Source organism: Protopterus annectens, chromosome 4.part0, assembly GCF_019279795.1.
Source record: "Protopterus annectens isolate FY-2018-M chromosome 4.part0, PAN1.0, whole genome shotgun sequence".
Taxonomy (NCBI): domain Eukaryota; kingdom Metazoa; phylum Chordata; order Ceratodontiformes; family Protopteridae; genus Protopterus; species Protopterus annectens.
In genome coordinates this window covers 1462071630-1462090378 of record NC_056733.1, presented here as the reverse complement: position 1 = coordinate 1462090378, position 18749 = coordinate 1462071630, and the positions used below count along the sequence as shown (strand labels likewise).

The following is an 18749-nucleotide window of genomic DNA, read 5'->3' as shown; positions in this document are numbered from 1 at the left end:
TGTTATTTCCAGACTTGGAAGTGGAGGCACCCCCCATTGCTTAGTTTTGAGAGTCCCTTGGGACTGAAACCTGGTGCTTTTGGTGTGTCTGGGTTTGGCTTGAGAGGATGTGGAAGGAGCTGGAAAGGACCAATTCTTAGTAGGCCAGTGCCTACTAAATCTTGGAGGTTGCACTTGTAAGAAATATTTTACAGTTTGCACAGATTTAGCTTTATCTTCCATCTTTTTAGAACTTCTTCAGCCTTATTGCCAAACAGGCGGTCCTGATTTAAAGGAGAATCCAACAATTTTGCTTTAACATGATCAGGCAGAGATTGCTCCTTAAGTCGAGCATGCCTTCTAAGTACAGACCCAGTAACAGCAGCCCTGCAAAAGGCCTCTAAAGAATCAAAACCACATTGCAAAGTAGGTTTTCCAACTTGTTCAGCAGAATGCAATAAATCCTGTACATCTTTATTTTCCACACAGTCAGAAATCAACATCATTTTCTATTTAAGCAGTCCAATAATATGCTGTTGATATTTTAACATAAGAAATTGGCAGTTTAAAGCCCTGATTGCCAAGGTTGCAGAAGTATAAACCTTTTTACCCCCATCTATCCCCAGCACCCTGGAGACTCTATCAGAAGGGGTAGGATTTTTAGCAGTAGAAGCCTTAATGTCCTTCGGCCCCAGAGAAATGGTTTCTGGATCTGCAACAGGGTTTTTGAAAAGGAACTTGTGGGACTCAGGAACCCTGTAGTATCGGTCTGGTTTACTAGGAGCCGGAGGCAGGGAATCAGGGGCCATACTGGATTTTGCAAACACATCAACAATGTCTAGTACAGGAGGTATAGCCAAAGGCCTATGTTGAGGTAGAAGGAGGAAATCCCTAAGCCTCTTTTTAGAGTCAGAAAATTCCTGACTCTCCCAGTGGAAATTCTCCCTTAAGGTATGTAAAGTTTCCCCAAAAGAAAAATCCCTGGGGGGGGGGGGGGTAGCAGAGGGAATGGAATCCTCTGCATCAGAATCCTTATAAGTAGGAATGGACAAATCCAGGTCATTGGAAGAATTAGAAGAAACAGAGTCCTGATCAGAAGATTCATAGTCAAACTCAGCCCTAGGCCTCTTAGAAGGGGGGGGGGGGTTGACTACCCCTGATTAGAGTAATAAGATCTTCAGACATTTTGATCATTTGTTTTTTAGGCATAGGGGCCTGAACATGTGGCCTGGGCGCTGTTTTTTTAGACATAGATCAAGATTTAGGCCTTAACTCATTCACTCCAATGGAGCTCAAGAAGTTTGCACTTATAACTTCCAATGGGTGGAGCCTAAGCCTTTTCACAGAATCAAATTATGTCCTCACATTTCAAACAAATGTTCATATCTCTGGAACCATAAAGATTATGAAAGTAGTATAAATATCAAACTCTTCAGCACAAACTATTTTTATATTGGTAGTATTCTTTAGGTTCTAGGTCTTAAACTGAATTTTATAAGTCACAGTAAACCCACTAACTGTTACATTTGTAATATTTTGTGAACAACTTACAATATCTCAGTAACCACTCAAGTTACACATATACTGTCAGCAGTACTTTCATATGAAAGCTCTCAGCTAGATTAATAGACTAAGGAGTACTGTCTGTGTTACCTGGTTGTTGGGATAATTAGAAAAATGTGAAAAATATCATAAAAACTAGTTAATATCTATTTACCTGCACGAGACAAGAGGTCAAATATTAATGCAGCTGAGTTTGTTGTTGTGTAAGCTTTAAGATGAAATAGTTTAAAACCTTATACATAACACGGGTTTGGAATTACTGATGCAAATATGAATAAGCAATATTTGATGCCTAGAGGCGTCAGTAGGAGTTAACTGCAGATGCACCTGGAGGCGTCACTTGGATGTAATGAGTTAAGGTGAAGTCGGTTTAATATGCAAGTCTGTAGGCCTGAATACACACTCAAAAGCCGGTGCCTACACAGCGGCTCTGGACCCATCCAAGGTAGAGACATCCGCTGGTTCCATATGTGAAGCATCTTGCAGCATAGCGGACTCCGAATGGGTCTCAGTAGAGGCCTGCACGTCAGAAGTAGCGGCTATCAGGGGCTGCGAAAGCGCCTCACTGAGTACTGGTGACTGGCATAGGAGAAGCGTTGTCGGCAGTTTTGGACCTCGATGGCCTGTCTGTCTTTTTCTTTGCATTTTTTCGAAATTCCAATACTGGGATGGTTAATAGACATAATTTCTGGATAATTAAACTGAACCAAAATATTTAGAGGCAAAAATGTACTGACGACAGACAGTGCGCTGATTTAATAAAGCACAAAACCGACAGCAAGGTACATCGTGGTCAGGGCCTAGGCAAGGAATACCGTACAAATGAAAATCTTTCTGAGGTATTTGCTTTCCACAAGTAATGCAGTTATTAACTTTTACTGACATCGGTAAGGAGCAAAAAAAAGTTTCCCCAATGGGGTACTTAGCTTTAAGTTGAAGACTTTGGTTCTGAAAATGAAAATTTCAGGAGTCTGCCGACCGGCACTTGCGAACTGCTTCTGTTTCGGGCACTGCATGGCAAGAAATACTGATGTAATGGCGTCAGCTGCATGCTTTATACCCCTGACGACCTGACGTCATGGAAGAAGGGACAGCAACTGATGCAGGACCCAAGACTTTGTTAATCAGGCTGACTGAGGGCTACTGTAAGCAGATAAACCCAAATGTAATGACTGCAACCGTGAAACACGATCATTCAGGAACCCTGTAATATCTATCAGGCTTTCTGGGAGCAGGAGGTAGAGTGTCAGGAGCCAAGCTAGATTCCAAAAAGGCATTGTCAATAACGTCCAGCACAGGAGGGATAGCTAAAGGTCTGTGCTGCTGCAGGAGTAAGAAATCTCCAAGCCTCTTTTTAGAATCAGAGTAATCCTGGCTTTCTCAGTGAAAATGCTCCCCAAGAGTATGCAAGGTTTCACCAAAAGAAAAATCCCCTGGGGGAGAAGCAGAGGGGAATAGAGTCCTCTGCATCAGAATCCTCATAGGTAGATAAGGGTAAATCCTGGCCATCACAGGAGACAGATATTTCAGAATCCTGGTCAGAAGCATCATAAGCAAATTCAGTCCTAGGTCTCGTAGAGGGGGAAGGCTGGCTTCCCCTAATTAAAGTAATAAGGTCTTCAGCCATTCTTATCATATGTTTTTTAGGCATAGAAGCCTGACCATGCGGTCTGGGCGTTGGTTTTCTAGGCATGGATCGAGTTTTAGGCCTTGAAGAAGATGATGTCTGTTTAATATGCTAGTCAGTAGGCCTGAATACACCCTCAGAAGCTGGTGCCTGTACAGCGGCTCTGGACCCATCCAAGGAAGAGACATCCGCAGGTTCCACAGTTGAAGCATCTCACGGCATACTGGACTCCAAATGGGTCTCAGTAGAGGCCTACGAATCTGAAGTAGTGGGTATCAGGGGCTGCGAAAGCACCTCACTGAGTACCGGCGAACTGGCGACTAGCTTAGGAGAAGCATTGTCGGCAGCTTTGGTTCTAGGCGGCCTGTCTGTCTTTATCTTTGCGTTTTTTTGGAATGCCTGTAGTCAGGTGGCTTACTGAAGCCCTATCTGAGTAATTGAACACTGAAGTACCAAAATATTTAGAAGCATAAATATACAGACTAATAGTTCGTTGTTTAAATAAGGCACAAAACCAACAGCGAGGTAAGTCGTGGTCAGGGCCTAGGCAAGGAATACAGTACGAATGAAAATCTTTATGAGGTATTTGCTTTCCACATGAAATACAATTATTGAGTTTTACTGACTAGAGCAAGAAAAAGTTTCCCCAACAGGGTGCTTAGCTTTAGTTGAAGACTTCGGTTCTGAAACTCGAAAACGAAAATTTCAGGAGTTGGCCAACCAGCACTTGCGACGTGCTTCTGCTTTGGGCTCCACGGTAAGAAAGACTGATGTAATGGCGTTGTCTGCCTTACTTTATACTACTGACGACCTGAAGTCAGTCCTCAAGCGACAGCAGCTGATGCAGAGATACTAAGTCTTTGGTATTTGGGCTGGCAGGGATAACCCAAATGTGATGAATGCAACAGTGAAACAAGAAGAACATAAGTAAATACATTTCAACCCTGCAAGAAGTAAGATCACAGATGTTGAATCCCCTACTTCAGCTGCTTGCTGAGCAGTTTCTTTCATTAAACTGTGCCTGATGTGCCCAAGTATCCAGTCCTGAGGTCAGCAAAGTAGATACTTTCTGCATTCAGTGTGTCTGCATTCAGTGTGACAAATATAAAAAGTATTCAAATATACACAATCACAAACTGAGAGATGTAAATGCCTCACTCAAAATTACATGCCAACATATGAACATTAGGTGTATTTAAACAAAACCAAACGTTAAAATGTTCACACACAATTTAGTAAAAACTGCAAAGACCCAGCTAAGCTGGTGTCCTTACTGTGTAAATACCTTAAACTTCCTGCAGTGGTGAAGCTCCATGGGATATACGCAAATTACCCCTCAAAGACAAACCAGTGTTTCAACTACACATCATATGAATGGGTATGACTTTTTACTTTCTAAGTTTTTGAGTACATTCAGGCCAGGAAATCCAAACCTCACAAACTGTAGACATGCATATTTTGGCCTTTCTCTGACCTCTGTAGTACAGAATAAGTGGATTGTATGGCTATACTTTAGAAACTTAGAGCTTAATCTCAAGCCGGATGTCCATAAACATGAGGGTGCCTACAAAATATCTCAAATATTCTAACAGTACAACAGTTACACAAACAAACCATTCAGTAAAAACTGCCAAGGAAGACCAAGCCAAGCTAGAGTTTTCTTGTGTAAATACCTTAAACGTCCTGTAGTGGAGGCCCATGGGATATATGCAAATATTAGGTTACCGATGAGAATGCAGTGGTCTGTGTTCTAGAAGCTTCTGGCTGTTTAATATCTTATTGAATACTTCTGCCAATACATCCAAGACTAGTATCTGCAATTCACACTCATCTATGAAATAAGGGTAAAAAAAGGTTTTTGTAACCATTCCAGACATACCTGTAACGCCCAACCTTCACCCACACAATCTCTTTGTAGTGTGGCTTCTTGCCCAGTTTGCAGTCATTGCAGAACCAGCTTCCTTTGGGCATATCAATGTTCAAGCAGTCACGATGGAATGATGCAGGACATGACTCACAGCAGAGAAGGCTGCCCCCTGTCAAACAAAAGGTTCTTCAGTCCAAAAGCTTAGTATACAGCTGTACATTCAAAGAACTCTACATGCCTTTTTGTTTTAATTGTCATCTGTAGCATTCATTCAAGTCACTGAAGCCAATAAAATCTGAATAATCAATGAGGAAAATACTATCAGTTAGGACATAAAGTACTTAAGAACATTTTTTTTTAAATACTTGCACTACCAACCACGCTTTAAAGTCTACAACCTGGTCTTGTTTAACTCTCTCTTACATTTGAGCATTCTTTTACTGACTGAAGTCAAAGTCCACATTGTAAGGCAGTCATGAAGTTTCTCTTTAAAGGGTACTTCTTAACTCCTCCTCCCTATAGCTGGCCATTAGCTGCTACTAGTTCGTCTTCTCTTTCTCCAAGTCTACTGGACCTACCTTACTCTCTCCTGGGCTTAATCAATCCCACATTCAGGGCCAGTGAGAAGATTGAGGACTCTACTGCAGGATCATATTGCTACCTGGAAGACTGCACTAGCCCCCCATCTTACCCAGTGGCAGTCTTGCAAGCCCTGCAACTGCTGCCTTTGCGAGGTGCATGCAAAACTCCCAACCAAGTGTTATACATCCCAGCTCTCAATGCCACTATTAGAGCAAGCCTTGGCTGCCCCCCCCCCGAATTGGGAAGTTGGTGTTGGCAAATCATTCCCACCCTACCCTATCCAGTCCCTACAACACCCTTGTTATTAGTTGAAAATGTATCGTCTGGGGTGCAGTAAAGGCTTTAACCCTTTCCTTGTTTGACATGGGGCTGGGTTCCATAATGAAATCTTATGGTCATCTATTTCATTCTACTGAAATCAGTTTAATAATATTTCAATTTAACTTTACCTTCAGAACAAACAAAGCACCAGCTGACATTGACATGCTCATGGTTTTTGCACCGCTTTCTTGCAGAAAAATGATTGGGGCAGATGATACTGTTTGAAGCAAGTATAACAGTTCCTGCAGCCATGCAGAAATCATTGGCATGGTATGCAACAGGGCATCGTACGCAACGCATCAAACGACCTGCAGGACAAGAAAGCATACAGAATGAATGCACTGGAAAATAAAATGATGCAATATTTTTTACTGGACCAAAATAAGTTTTACAGCTACTCGGGCTATTGATTACACTGAAAGTAGCCCATCAGTATTTACAAAATGAATGGCAAGTTATAAGGTATAAAGGGTTTTTCAACCCAACATTTTGCATAGCTCAGTAAAGCAACCCCCACCACCACCACTACAAGTAGAATGCATGAAGATGAAGGCAAAAAAAGCTGCACCACTGTTGCAACAAAATATAAAGTAAAAACTATTCAAACAACTAGAACCAAAAAAACAATACTTTACATTTAAAAAAATCATTATTTGGTGAAAGCCTAAAAATTCTTGTGCACCTCAGCTAAAAATATTTCCAATGAGTGCATGGGAGTTTGGTTTAGTTGAATTACATGCATTTTTAGCAAATCAAGTGCCCTCTTCTGTACAGCTCTTGTTAACCATACAGAGGTTGATTTTGATTATCAAATGTCATTAACAAAATTAATCTAATTTGAAATGTCTTAATAGTGACACCAAGACAAAACATTTTTTTTTCTGCAGTTGACAATCCCACCCCCTCAACATTTTCCCATGTGGGATAAGCCCCCATCATTTACCTTTCAATGTACCTACTCCAAAGCTGCATAAACACGGAGAACAAGGAGAAAGTGGAAAACAAAAGCAAAAAAAATCACCTTCCTCCTCTTCTCAGACTCCACAATTTAGTCAAACTTGTGACAGAGGTAGTCCTGACCTACTGAAATGCTGACTACAAATGCTTGTGACCTTCCTGTTTCAATGTTTTGATTGTCACTAACTTGAGCTGCAACAAGTTGATTTTCCAACCGAGAGCCTGTAGTATGGCTGCCTGTCTTCTCCCAATAAAGGAAATAGCAGAGCTGAAATGTGCAAAATGCAATTAATGCATTTAAAACAGGGTTTCCCTTTTCTGAATTTTCCAGAAGATAAACTGCTAAAATGGTGTCCTGATTAAGGAAAAACTTGGGCACCACCCTTTGTGAGAAAAACTATGGTCTGTGCAGAAAGACTGGCTGAACGATCAGGAGCAGCTAATCATAACCATAAAGGCCTACATTTCAATATCCTTTGAGTTGAGGTGTCTACAAAAGTAAACAAGACAGAGATTTATCTACTCAAAGGGAAAGATTCCAATGAACAAAATTTAAATTCCAGCCATGATAGACAGATCTTCTCCAGAAGGCCTTCAATGAAGAATACCACAAAAAAGTTTGGTAAACATCTTGCCTGCACTACTAGCCTACAAATGGAAACATAATACGGTCAAAGTGCATTCTTTTTGAATGAATTTTGTTGGAATCAAAGTTAATGAACAGAAAGTATATAGGAAATAATGCACATAAGACCAGTACTTCTCAGAGATCGCTAAATACTGGAGCTAGGGTAGTTTTCCCTTTGTTTTTCCAGTACTATGTTTTTTTTTTTTTTTTTTTTTTTTTTTTTTTTACAAGAAACATCTTTACTAAATTATCATGTATGACATAGGTCATGTTACATTTATATAAATGAAAATAAACCACAGTGACACAATCTCGGTTGAAAACATTATACATTCCAAACCAGACCAACACAAATGTAGCTGCAAACATTATACATCACTTAACAAACCTTGTCAGGGTTAGCCAAACATTACATAGCTCATTCAAATCCCGTCTTCTTTTAAACCTTGCTCCTCCTTAGTATGTATTGATCCCACATTTCACATTTTTTCCTAAGTAATTTGCTCCAACCCTTTTCTAAAGTTCCCTGTTCCAGTTGTTTTACCTCTCTATCTTCACTACTAAGTTACTTCGCTAGTAAAGTTGGTTTAGACTTTGATTTACATTTTATAGTAGTTCTTTTTTTCGGCAGCCATCATAATGATACTCAGCAAGGCCTTACTATATCTAAGCAATTCAAATTCTGTATCATAGCTCAAAAAAATAATTTCCCTAGTTACTCCAATTTGCTTACCCAGCATCTCTGACTGAGCAGTCTGCAGGGAATCTTTAAAGTCTGCCAATTCTTTACACTCCCAGAAAATGTTCCCAGTTACCTCTTCTTCCCCATCACACCCTCCAACATTTGCTGTATGCCTGAAAAAAAAATTCTTTGGTCTGCTTGGGGTAAAAAAAATACCTATGCAAACACTTCCAGGCAAAGATCCTAAATCTTCCAGACTTTGTTGCATACGTGGGAGACGTACACATATCCCACCCACCCACCCATTGTTCTTTGCGAATTCCTATCTAATCTCTTCCCAATCCTCCCCTAACCTCCTCAGATTCTTATGGTTATCATGCAATATTTTATATGCTCTACTAATTATTCCTTTCTTAACAGCAACTTCTGCTCTAGACTCAACTAAAAACTCTACCAGTGCTGGTCTTTCGTTTAGGACTCCCTTATGTCTTTCTTTGTGCCTATACTCCAATATAAAGCCTTGATATGAAGGCAATCTACCTTTTCCTCTTTAGTTATTTGCTCCAAATACCTTGGTTCTTTTGCCAGTTTTCTCCATTATATTCCCATCTCCTTGCCTATTGTCTGCATCTGTAACTGCAGTCATCCCTATCAGCAGAATCTCCTTTCTCCATTCCCATGTTGGTTTAGTTCTTAGAAGACCTTCTGCTACTTTATGAATATAATACTCTGACTATTGTTCTCCTTAAAGGTCTGTATCCAAAATACCAGTCTCTATTTGTTACTCGAGCTTCCCCGTTTCATCATCTCTTTCCACTTCGAACTACAGTTCAGGAGCCTTAACTGTGTTCTCTGAAACACCCCTTCAACTGGGGTAATCTCATTCCTCCCTGTTCTACTGCAAAAATATTAGCTTATCCCACTTGACTCTTGCCATCTACCACTTCCAGATAAAAATCCTTCAGCTCTTTACAGATTGCTATCTACAACTTCTCTGGTTGATAAAAATATGCCTGACCAGAGTACAAGACTAAAGGGCCTAAAAACATTTTAACTGCTTGTATATTACTATCAGTACCCATACAACAGAGCTTCCATTTTCTCAGTTTTTCTACTATATTTTGTTTAGTCTCTTCCCACATATCCTTAGCTGCCACACCAGTATCATTCTTAATCCTTAAATACCTAATTTTATCATGTTCCCATAAATATAGATATTGCTTAACCAATTATTATGTGGCTTCATAACTTAACACTATTGCTTTTGTTTTAGCTTCATTAATTTTAGATCCCGAAAAGGTTTGAAACAATCTCAAGATGTTCCACAGCATTGCAATGCCCCTTTCTGGTTTTGTCAGGTATAAAAAATAATGTCATCTGCAAATTGAGCCAGCTCTTCTAGACTACCACACCAATTACATTTGTGAATTTCTGAGTCCCTTATTTTCTTTGCCAATGGTTCTAAATATAATGCAAATAATGCAAACAACAAAGGGGAAGTAGGACACCTAATTTTCGCCTCCAATCCTTCATATATCCTCTTAATCAACCTTGCATTTTATCAGGGAATGCAAATGCTTCTGCTGGTCTGCTCATAAAATCCCAGTTTACTCTGCCAAATGCTTTCTCTGCATCAAGATCCACCAGCAACAGTGGTATTTCCTTACATTCTGCTTCCCTCTGGATCATCACTGTTCTGTTAATGTCAAATGATTGCCTCCCCTTCACAAAACCACACTGATCCATATCTATCAATTTTAGCATCACTTTTGCCATACTTTTAGCCATTATAGACAAATACTTTATAATCAAGACTTAGTATTGAAATGGGCCTGTATGAAGCAGGATCTGATGGATATTTACCCTCTTTAGGAATTACAGCTACTACCGCTTTCTTCCAAGATGTTGGTATTTCTTCTCCTCTTAAAATAGTATTAAACAAAACCTTCCAGATTTTTTTAGTTTTTTTCCCTAACTTTCACAGAATACCATCTACGTCTGGGGACTTTCCCGTAGATTGGTTATACATCAACACTTTATCTCATCTCCTCCTAACCTAACTCATGGTAACTGAGCCTCCTCTCCCCCCTAGCTTTGGCATATTTAATTATTCCATAAACATTTCCATTTGTACCTTTTCCTGATTTCCACATTTCTCTGATTTATACAGACTTTCATAGAATTTCTGAAATATTTCTAGTACTTCTACAAGACTCCTTGTTATAGGCTCCCTAAGCTTGGTGACAGCCTTTTCTAATTTCTATTGCCCGAGTCGTCGTGCTTAAAGTTTTGGTGCTCTACAGTTATTATCAAAAAACAGTTGCCTAATAGCAGTCTTTCTAAACTCATGCATATTACAGAGGTAATCCCCTATTTTCTTTTTATAATTCTGTAGCTGCTCCTCTTCTTGTTCTCTGAGATTTCCCTTATTTTGCAATACTTTAATATATTTGTTAATCCCTCTAAATTCTTGTTACTTAATAATATCTTCATTTCTTTTCTTTTCACCCTATATTTTTAAAATTTTACTTTAATTTTATCCCATTCCCTAGCTATATTTTCAGAAGTTTCCATCTTCCCTATTAGCTCTTGAATAATTTCTACTATCTATTCCTTAAATTCCTCTTTTCAATAGATACGTGAGAAGGCTCCAGTGTTTCATTTATACTTCATTACCCTCCATTATTTTAGTTGCAGAAAGTGGATTATTTCTCCCAGAATTTTCTTTAGCTCCATTATAGAAGTTTTTGGTAGAATTTAAATACATGCCAGTGTCATCATGCTCTCGTCAGTAGCCCCTTAGCACTACAAATCTATCATCATTGTCTTTTTTTCCCCTCTTAGATTAACTGCAAGAGGAGCTCCGATACGAATAGAAGTTCTCCTCCTTTCCTTCGCTGCAGGTATTCCGCTGAATAACCATCCTGAAAACCTTTCTTTATCAAATTCAATGTTCATTTCTTTCCAAGTGTGTCCCCTGTAACATAGCTATTTGCACTCTACATTTTTTTAATATAGTTCACTACTCTTTCTTTTTTGTATTTACCTGTGAGACCATTAAAGTTTAAAGACATTACAGAAATAATCATATTCTTGCGGGATTATTATTCCCACCTTTTATGCAGAACAGCTTTTTGTTAAATGTGAAGTTCCAGCTTTTGTGTTACAAGCATGCAATGTTTGGCAGGTTAATCTTTTGATACAACTGTTTCTTGTCATCTCCAATCGAGCCTATGTCACATCTGGCAGAACTTTTTGTTTTATTGAAAATCCTCAAAAATATACACACACCTACAATATCCTCCTAAAACCTACTAACTTAACACACAAAACTATTTACATTCAAATATTGAAGCTTTACTCATTAATAGGAGCAAGAGTTCCAAACTGACAGCCAAACACAGACTCATGCTAAATGGAAAGACAGATTATCCATGCTAAGACGCATGGTAGAGCCTGTGATTCCATGAAGTGCTGTCTAGTTTTGCCTTATCTTTATACCTCTCCTAGCTGGGAAAACATGAATGCTTTCAGAAAACATTTTCTCCAATCCATTTCTCTATCAGATTGTCTGCTACTGACATGAGAACCAGATACATGACTGTTTTCTAGAAAAAAAGACCTTATAATATTCAAAACTCTTTTTCATTTACTTGCTTTCTCTTAAAACTTGTCACTCTATAAAGCTAATAGCCTTAACCCAGTCATTCCCCTATGCAAGAAAAAGCACACTTTTTCTTCTCTTTTAACCAGATCCTCTTTTTTGTTATATTGCAGTACCTACATTTCTTAAAAATGAAGAAGAGAGAGAGGGGAGAAAGAAACAAAGAATAAAGAGAAGCACCTATTTATATTAGTATCCCCACTGCACTTAAAAATAACTGAAAAAATATACTTTATAACATGCAGAGAAAAATCATGCACCACTTAAAACTGTTAAGATTTTTTTTCTCAAAGTTAATTCTCCCCTCCTTCCCCTCTTCTGAGTATTTTTCCAGACATTAATGACATGAAGTAGGTTATATGCTTTAGAGTCTCCTACACAAGTTTAACATAGTCCAAACAAGTCCAGTATTTCCAGATTTTCTTGTTCTGTCATGTTTGCTTCACTATCATCACTCTGTAATCCCACATTTGTCAGTTTCCAAGTTACTGATTCTAGTCTGCAAATGTTGATGACATGAAGTAGGGCATATGCTTCAAAGTCCCCTACAAAGCTGAAGTCCAAGAAAGTCCAATATTTCCAAATTTTGTTGTCCTATTCCTGTTCATCTCCATCTCCCAAACCCTGCGTCATCTCCAATGCACTCTCAATTCTAGTCAATTCCTGTGCTTCTTTCCCCCTCTCAAGAATTTTCTGTTGAAACCTGGGAAAGGTTTCACTTTCACAGTCTTCTGTGGTCTATTACCAGAAGAACAAGAAAGCAGCAGAAACTCCTGTTTCACAGCTTAATTTTTGTTGGACAAACTTGTGTATTTATTCCTTTGCATGTACTTCATCAAAAAATGTTTTTGTTCCTCCAGGGAAAAATATTTTAAAGATAGCTGGGTACAGCCACTTGAATCTCAAGTTTGCTTCTCGACATTCCCTATATAATGGAATAAATTTAGTCCTCATCTGCCTGGTGTATGAGTAGTCCTTCTCCACAAACACTCTGTCTACCACTTTTAGTACTTTGTCCTTCTGCCACAGTTTTGTCAGAATTAACTCCTTCTATTAGTAAGATTGCATTGTTACTATTAAAGGCCTAGGTTGTGTTTTCATTGCCAGGATTGGAGCATAGACACAATGTGCCCTTTCAGTTAACAATTATCTTTGTGGAAAACCAGTTCAGTTTATTTGTGCTTTCATGGAACGAAGACAGTCTGTTACTTCCAGCTTTTCAGGAACAGCAGAAAATCTCAGGTGTTTTTCTATGTGCTCTGTTCTCTAACTCTATTTTTTGAAACATCTCTTCTTGTGCACTATTTAGCCAGCCTTTTCTTAATTTCGACCTCTGAGTTTTGTGGTTTTATCATCTCATCTGATTATCGCTTTAAAGCTTCTTCCATTTTTTCCAGCCTTTTACTGTTTGAGTTGATATACTTAATCAGCGTTTCATTTATTTTAGTCAGGTCTGTGTTTTACACTTTCCTCAAGGTTACTGGAAGACGTGTCTGGAGCTTGCACTTTTTGTTGAACAGCCACAGTACATTTCCCAGTCACTGTTTTTTCATCACCATTTGTAGTCGACTTTCTTTTAGGCCCTCTGTACTTCTACTTTCCTGGCATCCAGGAGGTGCACTTATTACTCAGTTACTGAAATTTACTCAGAAATTCAAGTACACTGGCTTTCTTTGCTAAGTTTCCGTTATCACACTGGGAGAGCTAGAATTAAGCTGTTACTCAATGTGCAACCATCTTGGAAGTCCTTTTCCAATACTGTGTTTTTTATTTTCACTCTGTTCGAGGAGTCAGTTTTTTAAACATTCAGATTTCACAAAATGGACTTTGAACAGTCTGCATTTTTTGAAGACTTGTCAATAGTTCCATACCACAGACAGGCTCAGGAAAGACAAACATTGTCTGCTTTACAAGCTGCACTTAAGGAATGAGCAGTCCTATGACATCAAATATCCACACAAGACAGGGCTGAGCTATCTTTATAATCACCACATGGTAAATCTCTTCTACTTCAAGCACATCTGATGAATGGCTTCTTGGCTTGCAGGTTGACATCTCTAACTTGGCAACTGTGAATTGCTCAAGAGGCATCCCAAACATGGCAACTGTGATTTGCTCAAGAGGCTATCATGCAGTCTAAGCAAGCAAGCAACTCATCATTACTGCTTTGGTATCGGCTGACCTATGACAGGAAGTTGGACCTTTTTTAATATCACTGTAGCTATTTACCACAGAAAAAGTACAGCTGTGTAAGAACTTATATCAGTAAATGTCTTACTGATCACTGTTGCAGCATTTCAAACAGATGGGTTTTCACTGCTGATGTCAGGCCAGAGTACCAAAGCTTAACCTTCCCTGGACTGTATGTTCGACATATGAGCACAGCCCACAAGTCCAGGGGTACATAGGTGAACATGCAAGTTTATCCTCAGCCTAGCTTCAAGCCAGTAGCCTGAAGACCTCTAGGTCATCTAGGAGGGCCCAAACCGGGAGTGAGAGGAGACCACTTGGTCCTACAGACCTGCAGACAGAGAAGTAAGAGGGAAAGACATGGTATCCAAAGGGAGGAGGGGGATGGGAAGGAATACTGCAACAGTGATCAGTAGGACATCTACTGTTATGCTAAGTTCTTATACAACCGTACTACGCCCTGACTGAAATCACTGTTATAGCACTCCAAAAAGATCGGCGATTCCCACAACTCAAGGGAACAGAAGGGAGGACAGTTAATGGAGAGAAGAACTGTCCAGGAGTCCACTGAGAACTAACCAAGTGAAGGTAGCTCTGGATCTTGAAAAGGCTTCAATTCAGTAATGCTCTGTGAAAGCATCAACAGGAGACCAAGTGGCAGCTTCCTGGATTGTCTTGGCATTAACTCTGGTAGAGTAAGCTTGACGGCAGGTAGGCAGGAATTTGCCATCATGTGAGACACAAAAGGATACTGACATGGAGATCCAGCTTGCAATGGTTTTAAATACTGGTTGGTGCAATTTTGAGTCAATGAAACAGAAACAGTTGGTCTGACTTATGAACAGATTTAGTTTTATCCAAATAAAATCTCAGCCGTTCATGTACAGCTAAGGAGTGCAGCAGTCTTTCTCCCCTGTTCTGTGGGTTGGGAAAGAAATTAAGCAGGTTGATGGCCTGACTGAAGGACATCTCATTCACCATCTTAGACATGAAGAAGGGGTAAAACCCTCAGGGATACCCTGCCCTTGTGAAAAACAAGAAAAGGTGAAATGGCCATGAGTGCCTGAAAAGACTCCCCTTGCAGAAGGAAGGGCTAATAGCACAATAGTTTTCCAGATGCAGAATTTGAGATTTGCTGAAAGAAACTGCTTGTTAAAATGGTGTCGGAGTAAGCTTTTCAAGTATGAAGCTGAGGTTCCAAGGAGGGGGCATGGGCTTCCTTGATGGTCTTAGGTGCAGTACCCCTTTTAGGAACTGTTTCACCTCAGGCCTGGACATAAAAGGTGGATGGAGGGGTAGACAGGTAGAGATAGCCAACAGGTAGACTTTAGTGGAGAAGTAAGACAGACCTGTTACTCATGAATTCATACAAGTAATCTAAGATGAGGAACCTCTGATTGTTTGGGTTCCCGATTGTTTTTTTGACACCAGAGGGACAATCTCTTCCATTTGGCTATGTAGGATTTTTGGGTGGTGGGTCCCAGTACTTCCCAGAGAATCTGCAGTACAACCCATGACAACTGGTGCCTCAAAGAGATCAGAGAACTATCATCCATAAGCTTAGATTTAGGGATGACAGGTTCAGATGATGCAGTGATCTGTTCTGCTGTGTGATGAGCTCCACCTTGTGTGGTAGATTGTGGAGATTGGTTTCCCTTCTGTTTCATCTAGCAACGGGGACAATACTGCCTTAGCCAAAAGGGAGTAGGTAACTGAAAGACAGTCACAGTGACTTCTCTAAGAAGGGAGGTCACCCGCTGAGGTTTCTCTGGAAATGTCTTCCTGTTCACCTTCCTGTGTTTCTAAAGTGGTCTGGATTACCTCCTAACAAAAGTGGATTGGGCAGGGTAGTTCCTCTGGTACCTGGGTACAGAGGTAGGCAGAATCTGTCTGCAGTCTTTCACAGATTTGCCTTTTTCCTGTAGGGCTTTACAATAAGCTGGCTGCCTATAGGCCAAACAAAAGATTCTAGTCTAAACGTGAATCAATGAGTATGGCTGTGAAATCCTCTGGCACTGGTTGGCTGTACAAACAAGCTTTCCTCTGAATGACAGTAGCAACTGCTCTGGAGGCCTCAACAGCATCATAACTACATTTTATACTGTGTCTGGCCACGTGAGTAGCCTGATTAACCAAAGACAGAATTGTTTTGGACTCTGAGCCCTGTGAATCCACTACTACCTTGTTTAATGTGTTCAGGATGGGCAACAAATATTAGGTTATCTAGTTCTGGTAGTGAACGGTCCTGAAAGCCAGAGAAGAGGAAGCACAGACCCTCTTTCCCCACCTTATGTCCCTACTGTCCTTATCTGAAGGGAGGGCATTGGTGTTTGGCAGCAAGGCTTGTCCAAGGACAATAACACACATGGGTCTGCCACAGGGTCCTGCCATGAATTTAACTTCATCTGGAACTTTGTAGAATGTGTCTTGCCTTTTGGGAACAGGGCACTGTGAATCAAGTGCTACAGAGTTAGACCAGAAAGCATCCAAAAAGGCCTCCAGGACTGGTGGGACAGGTGAAGGGGCAGGAATATCCACAATTTTTTCATAATGTTTAAAACAGTCTCCCCAAAATAAATAACTCCCCTCCACTGGGCAGTCAGGAAAGATGCAGTCTTCATCATTTCTTCACAGGAAGATGAATCAACACAAATTTTCTGAGGGGTAGGAGGGGGTGTGTGAGAGCAGACAAAGAAGGTGGTTTCAGGGCCATAATGTCCTTGAGCAGACCTCAAGAGACATTCATCTACTCCCTCCTCTCTGGATGGAGAGGGTAAAGGAACATAGTGTCTTTTGCCGCTTTTTCTTAGGTTTGACATCTGTAATTTTGAACATTTTTCTAGTAAGCAATGAGACAAAAGCATGAACAAATAATGACAAAACTACCCATTTCAGTACATTTCAACCATAAAAGGCCACTCAAACTTCTGTCATTACAATCCAGTATCAGTCACTATGCACAATCACTGCAGAAGCAAAAGTCATCTGAATAATTCCACATTAGAGAGATTTGGAACTAATGAAGAGGTTACTGCTGGCAAACAACTTTAAATTTCAGAGTTTCAGCTACAAATTCAGTGTGTGCTGCCCTGAAGAATAGATTGCCTAAATTACATTTAAAAAATGGTAAGCCTGTAATATTACAATAAGGAATGGCTGGAAAACCACCAGCAGGTTTCCTAGTTACTCATCATATCATCCAAAGGAGGACACACTCAGGAATGCAGCAACCCCATTAAAGTACATTACATTATCAGCAATCCATCTATATGGTGTGAGACTAAAACTCAGTCTTCTGTACCAAAGGCAAGTATGGTACCTATTGTGCTACTGCACTAGCATGTCTTTCAAACTGTATAGCACAAACACTGGCGATTTGATAAACAAAACAGGTGCACACTGAAGATGGACTTAGCATGAGCAACAGTAAATGTCTCTTCACTTGAAACTTACAATTCCTTGGAAAATGCACTGAAACTCAGTCTGGTAGCTGGTATAGAAGAGTCAGGTTCTTGTCTCCTGTTATCAAGGTACAGGGTTTGAGACTGAGCAAGTTAATTAACCAACCTGCCACACACGCATGCCCACACATGCACACGTGCACCACACACACGCACACACCTCTGCCATTTATACAAATCTGCACTTACTTCTGGATGTTCCAGTCCAGCAGATGCTACAAATCGCTGGCTGCTGTTTCTTCAAATCTCTTTTATTTTTTAGACTCCACGCTGTTTGTTGAAATCTCCGGCAGACACCACATCCAAATACCTGGCTGTGTGTAAATGTCTTCTGTTCTGAGGACTCCATGATGTTGTTCAAATCTCCATTGTTTTATGTTAATACAACATCCTAACACTGAGGTTTGCTGTTCTTGCAGTGCGTCTCCTGTGAGGTCCTAAAGCCCTCCTGTGTTCTTGCAGAAAATCTCTTGTGAAGTCCTAATAACCTGCTGTGTTTAAGGATATCTTCCAGTGTATTTCATGTATGGAACAAAGTTTTTTCTTTTATCAACCCCTAAGCCAACTTGGAACCCTCCCAGTCAACATGGGCCCTACGCAGCTGCCTAGTGCTGAAACTAGCTCTGATGAGAGCAAACTGTATTTATAGGTTCATAGGTTCATACTAGGCTATCTGCCCTAGGGCATTTATAAGCCTAGCCAGAGTGTGTTTGGCTTTCGCCACCCATTTTAAATTAATTTTGCTATGCCCTTTTTCGAGGTTAGTATACTGTGCCTCTGTCTAACAGTGACACAGAAGTGATACCCGGGGTAAACCTACGGTCTCCCATCCACTCATCAAGATTCCTCTTGAAGAGAGTCAATGAGGGACTCTGCCTAACCTGGATTGGGATTTTATTCCAGAGTGAAGGGAGCCTCTGGTTTATGAATCTGTCCCTCCAGCATGTCCTATTTATTTCAGTGCTGAGGTTCAAGTCTCTCGAGTGTGTAGCTCGATGGGATTTGGATTTTCTGAGGTGCAGCATGTCCATTAATTCCGGGTTGGACATGGCTTTATACGTCAGGCACAGATCGCCTATGAGCAGGTGGTATGTCACTGAGTAGAGCTGGAGTTTCTTTAACCAGGCAGCATATGGCATCTGTTTGAGCCCTTTGATCCTCTTGGTGAGGTACTTTTGGGGTCTTACCAGTTGCTGCAGGTGTCTGGTAAGGTACATCCCAAAAGGGG

The 18749-nt window shown here is 40.3% G+C and overlaps 1 protein-coding gene across 6 annotated transcripts in view; it reads right to left on the bottom strand.

Annotated features, from left to right (window-relative positions):
• Positions 1 to 18749, bottom strand: part of NSD1 (nuclear receptor binding SET domain protein 1) — a 1335896-nt gene that overhangs the window by 563490 nt on the left and 753657 nt on the right. For all 6 annotated transcript variants that reach the window (XM_044069301.1, XM_044069302.1, XM_044069304.1 and 3 more), the window contains 2 exons: positions 6068 to 6247; positions 5049 to 5205 (listed from right to left, as the gene is read on the bottom strand). In XM_044069301.1, coding sequence (XP_043925236.1) covers positions 5049 to 5205; positions 6068 to 6247 — 337 coding nt within the window. The remainder of the gene's footprint in view (positions 1 to 5048; positions 5206 to 6067; positions 6248 to 18749) is intronic.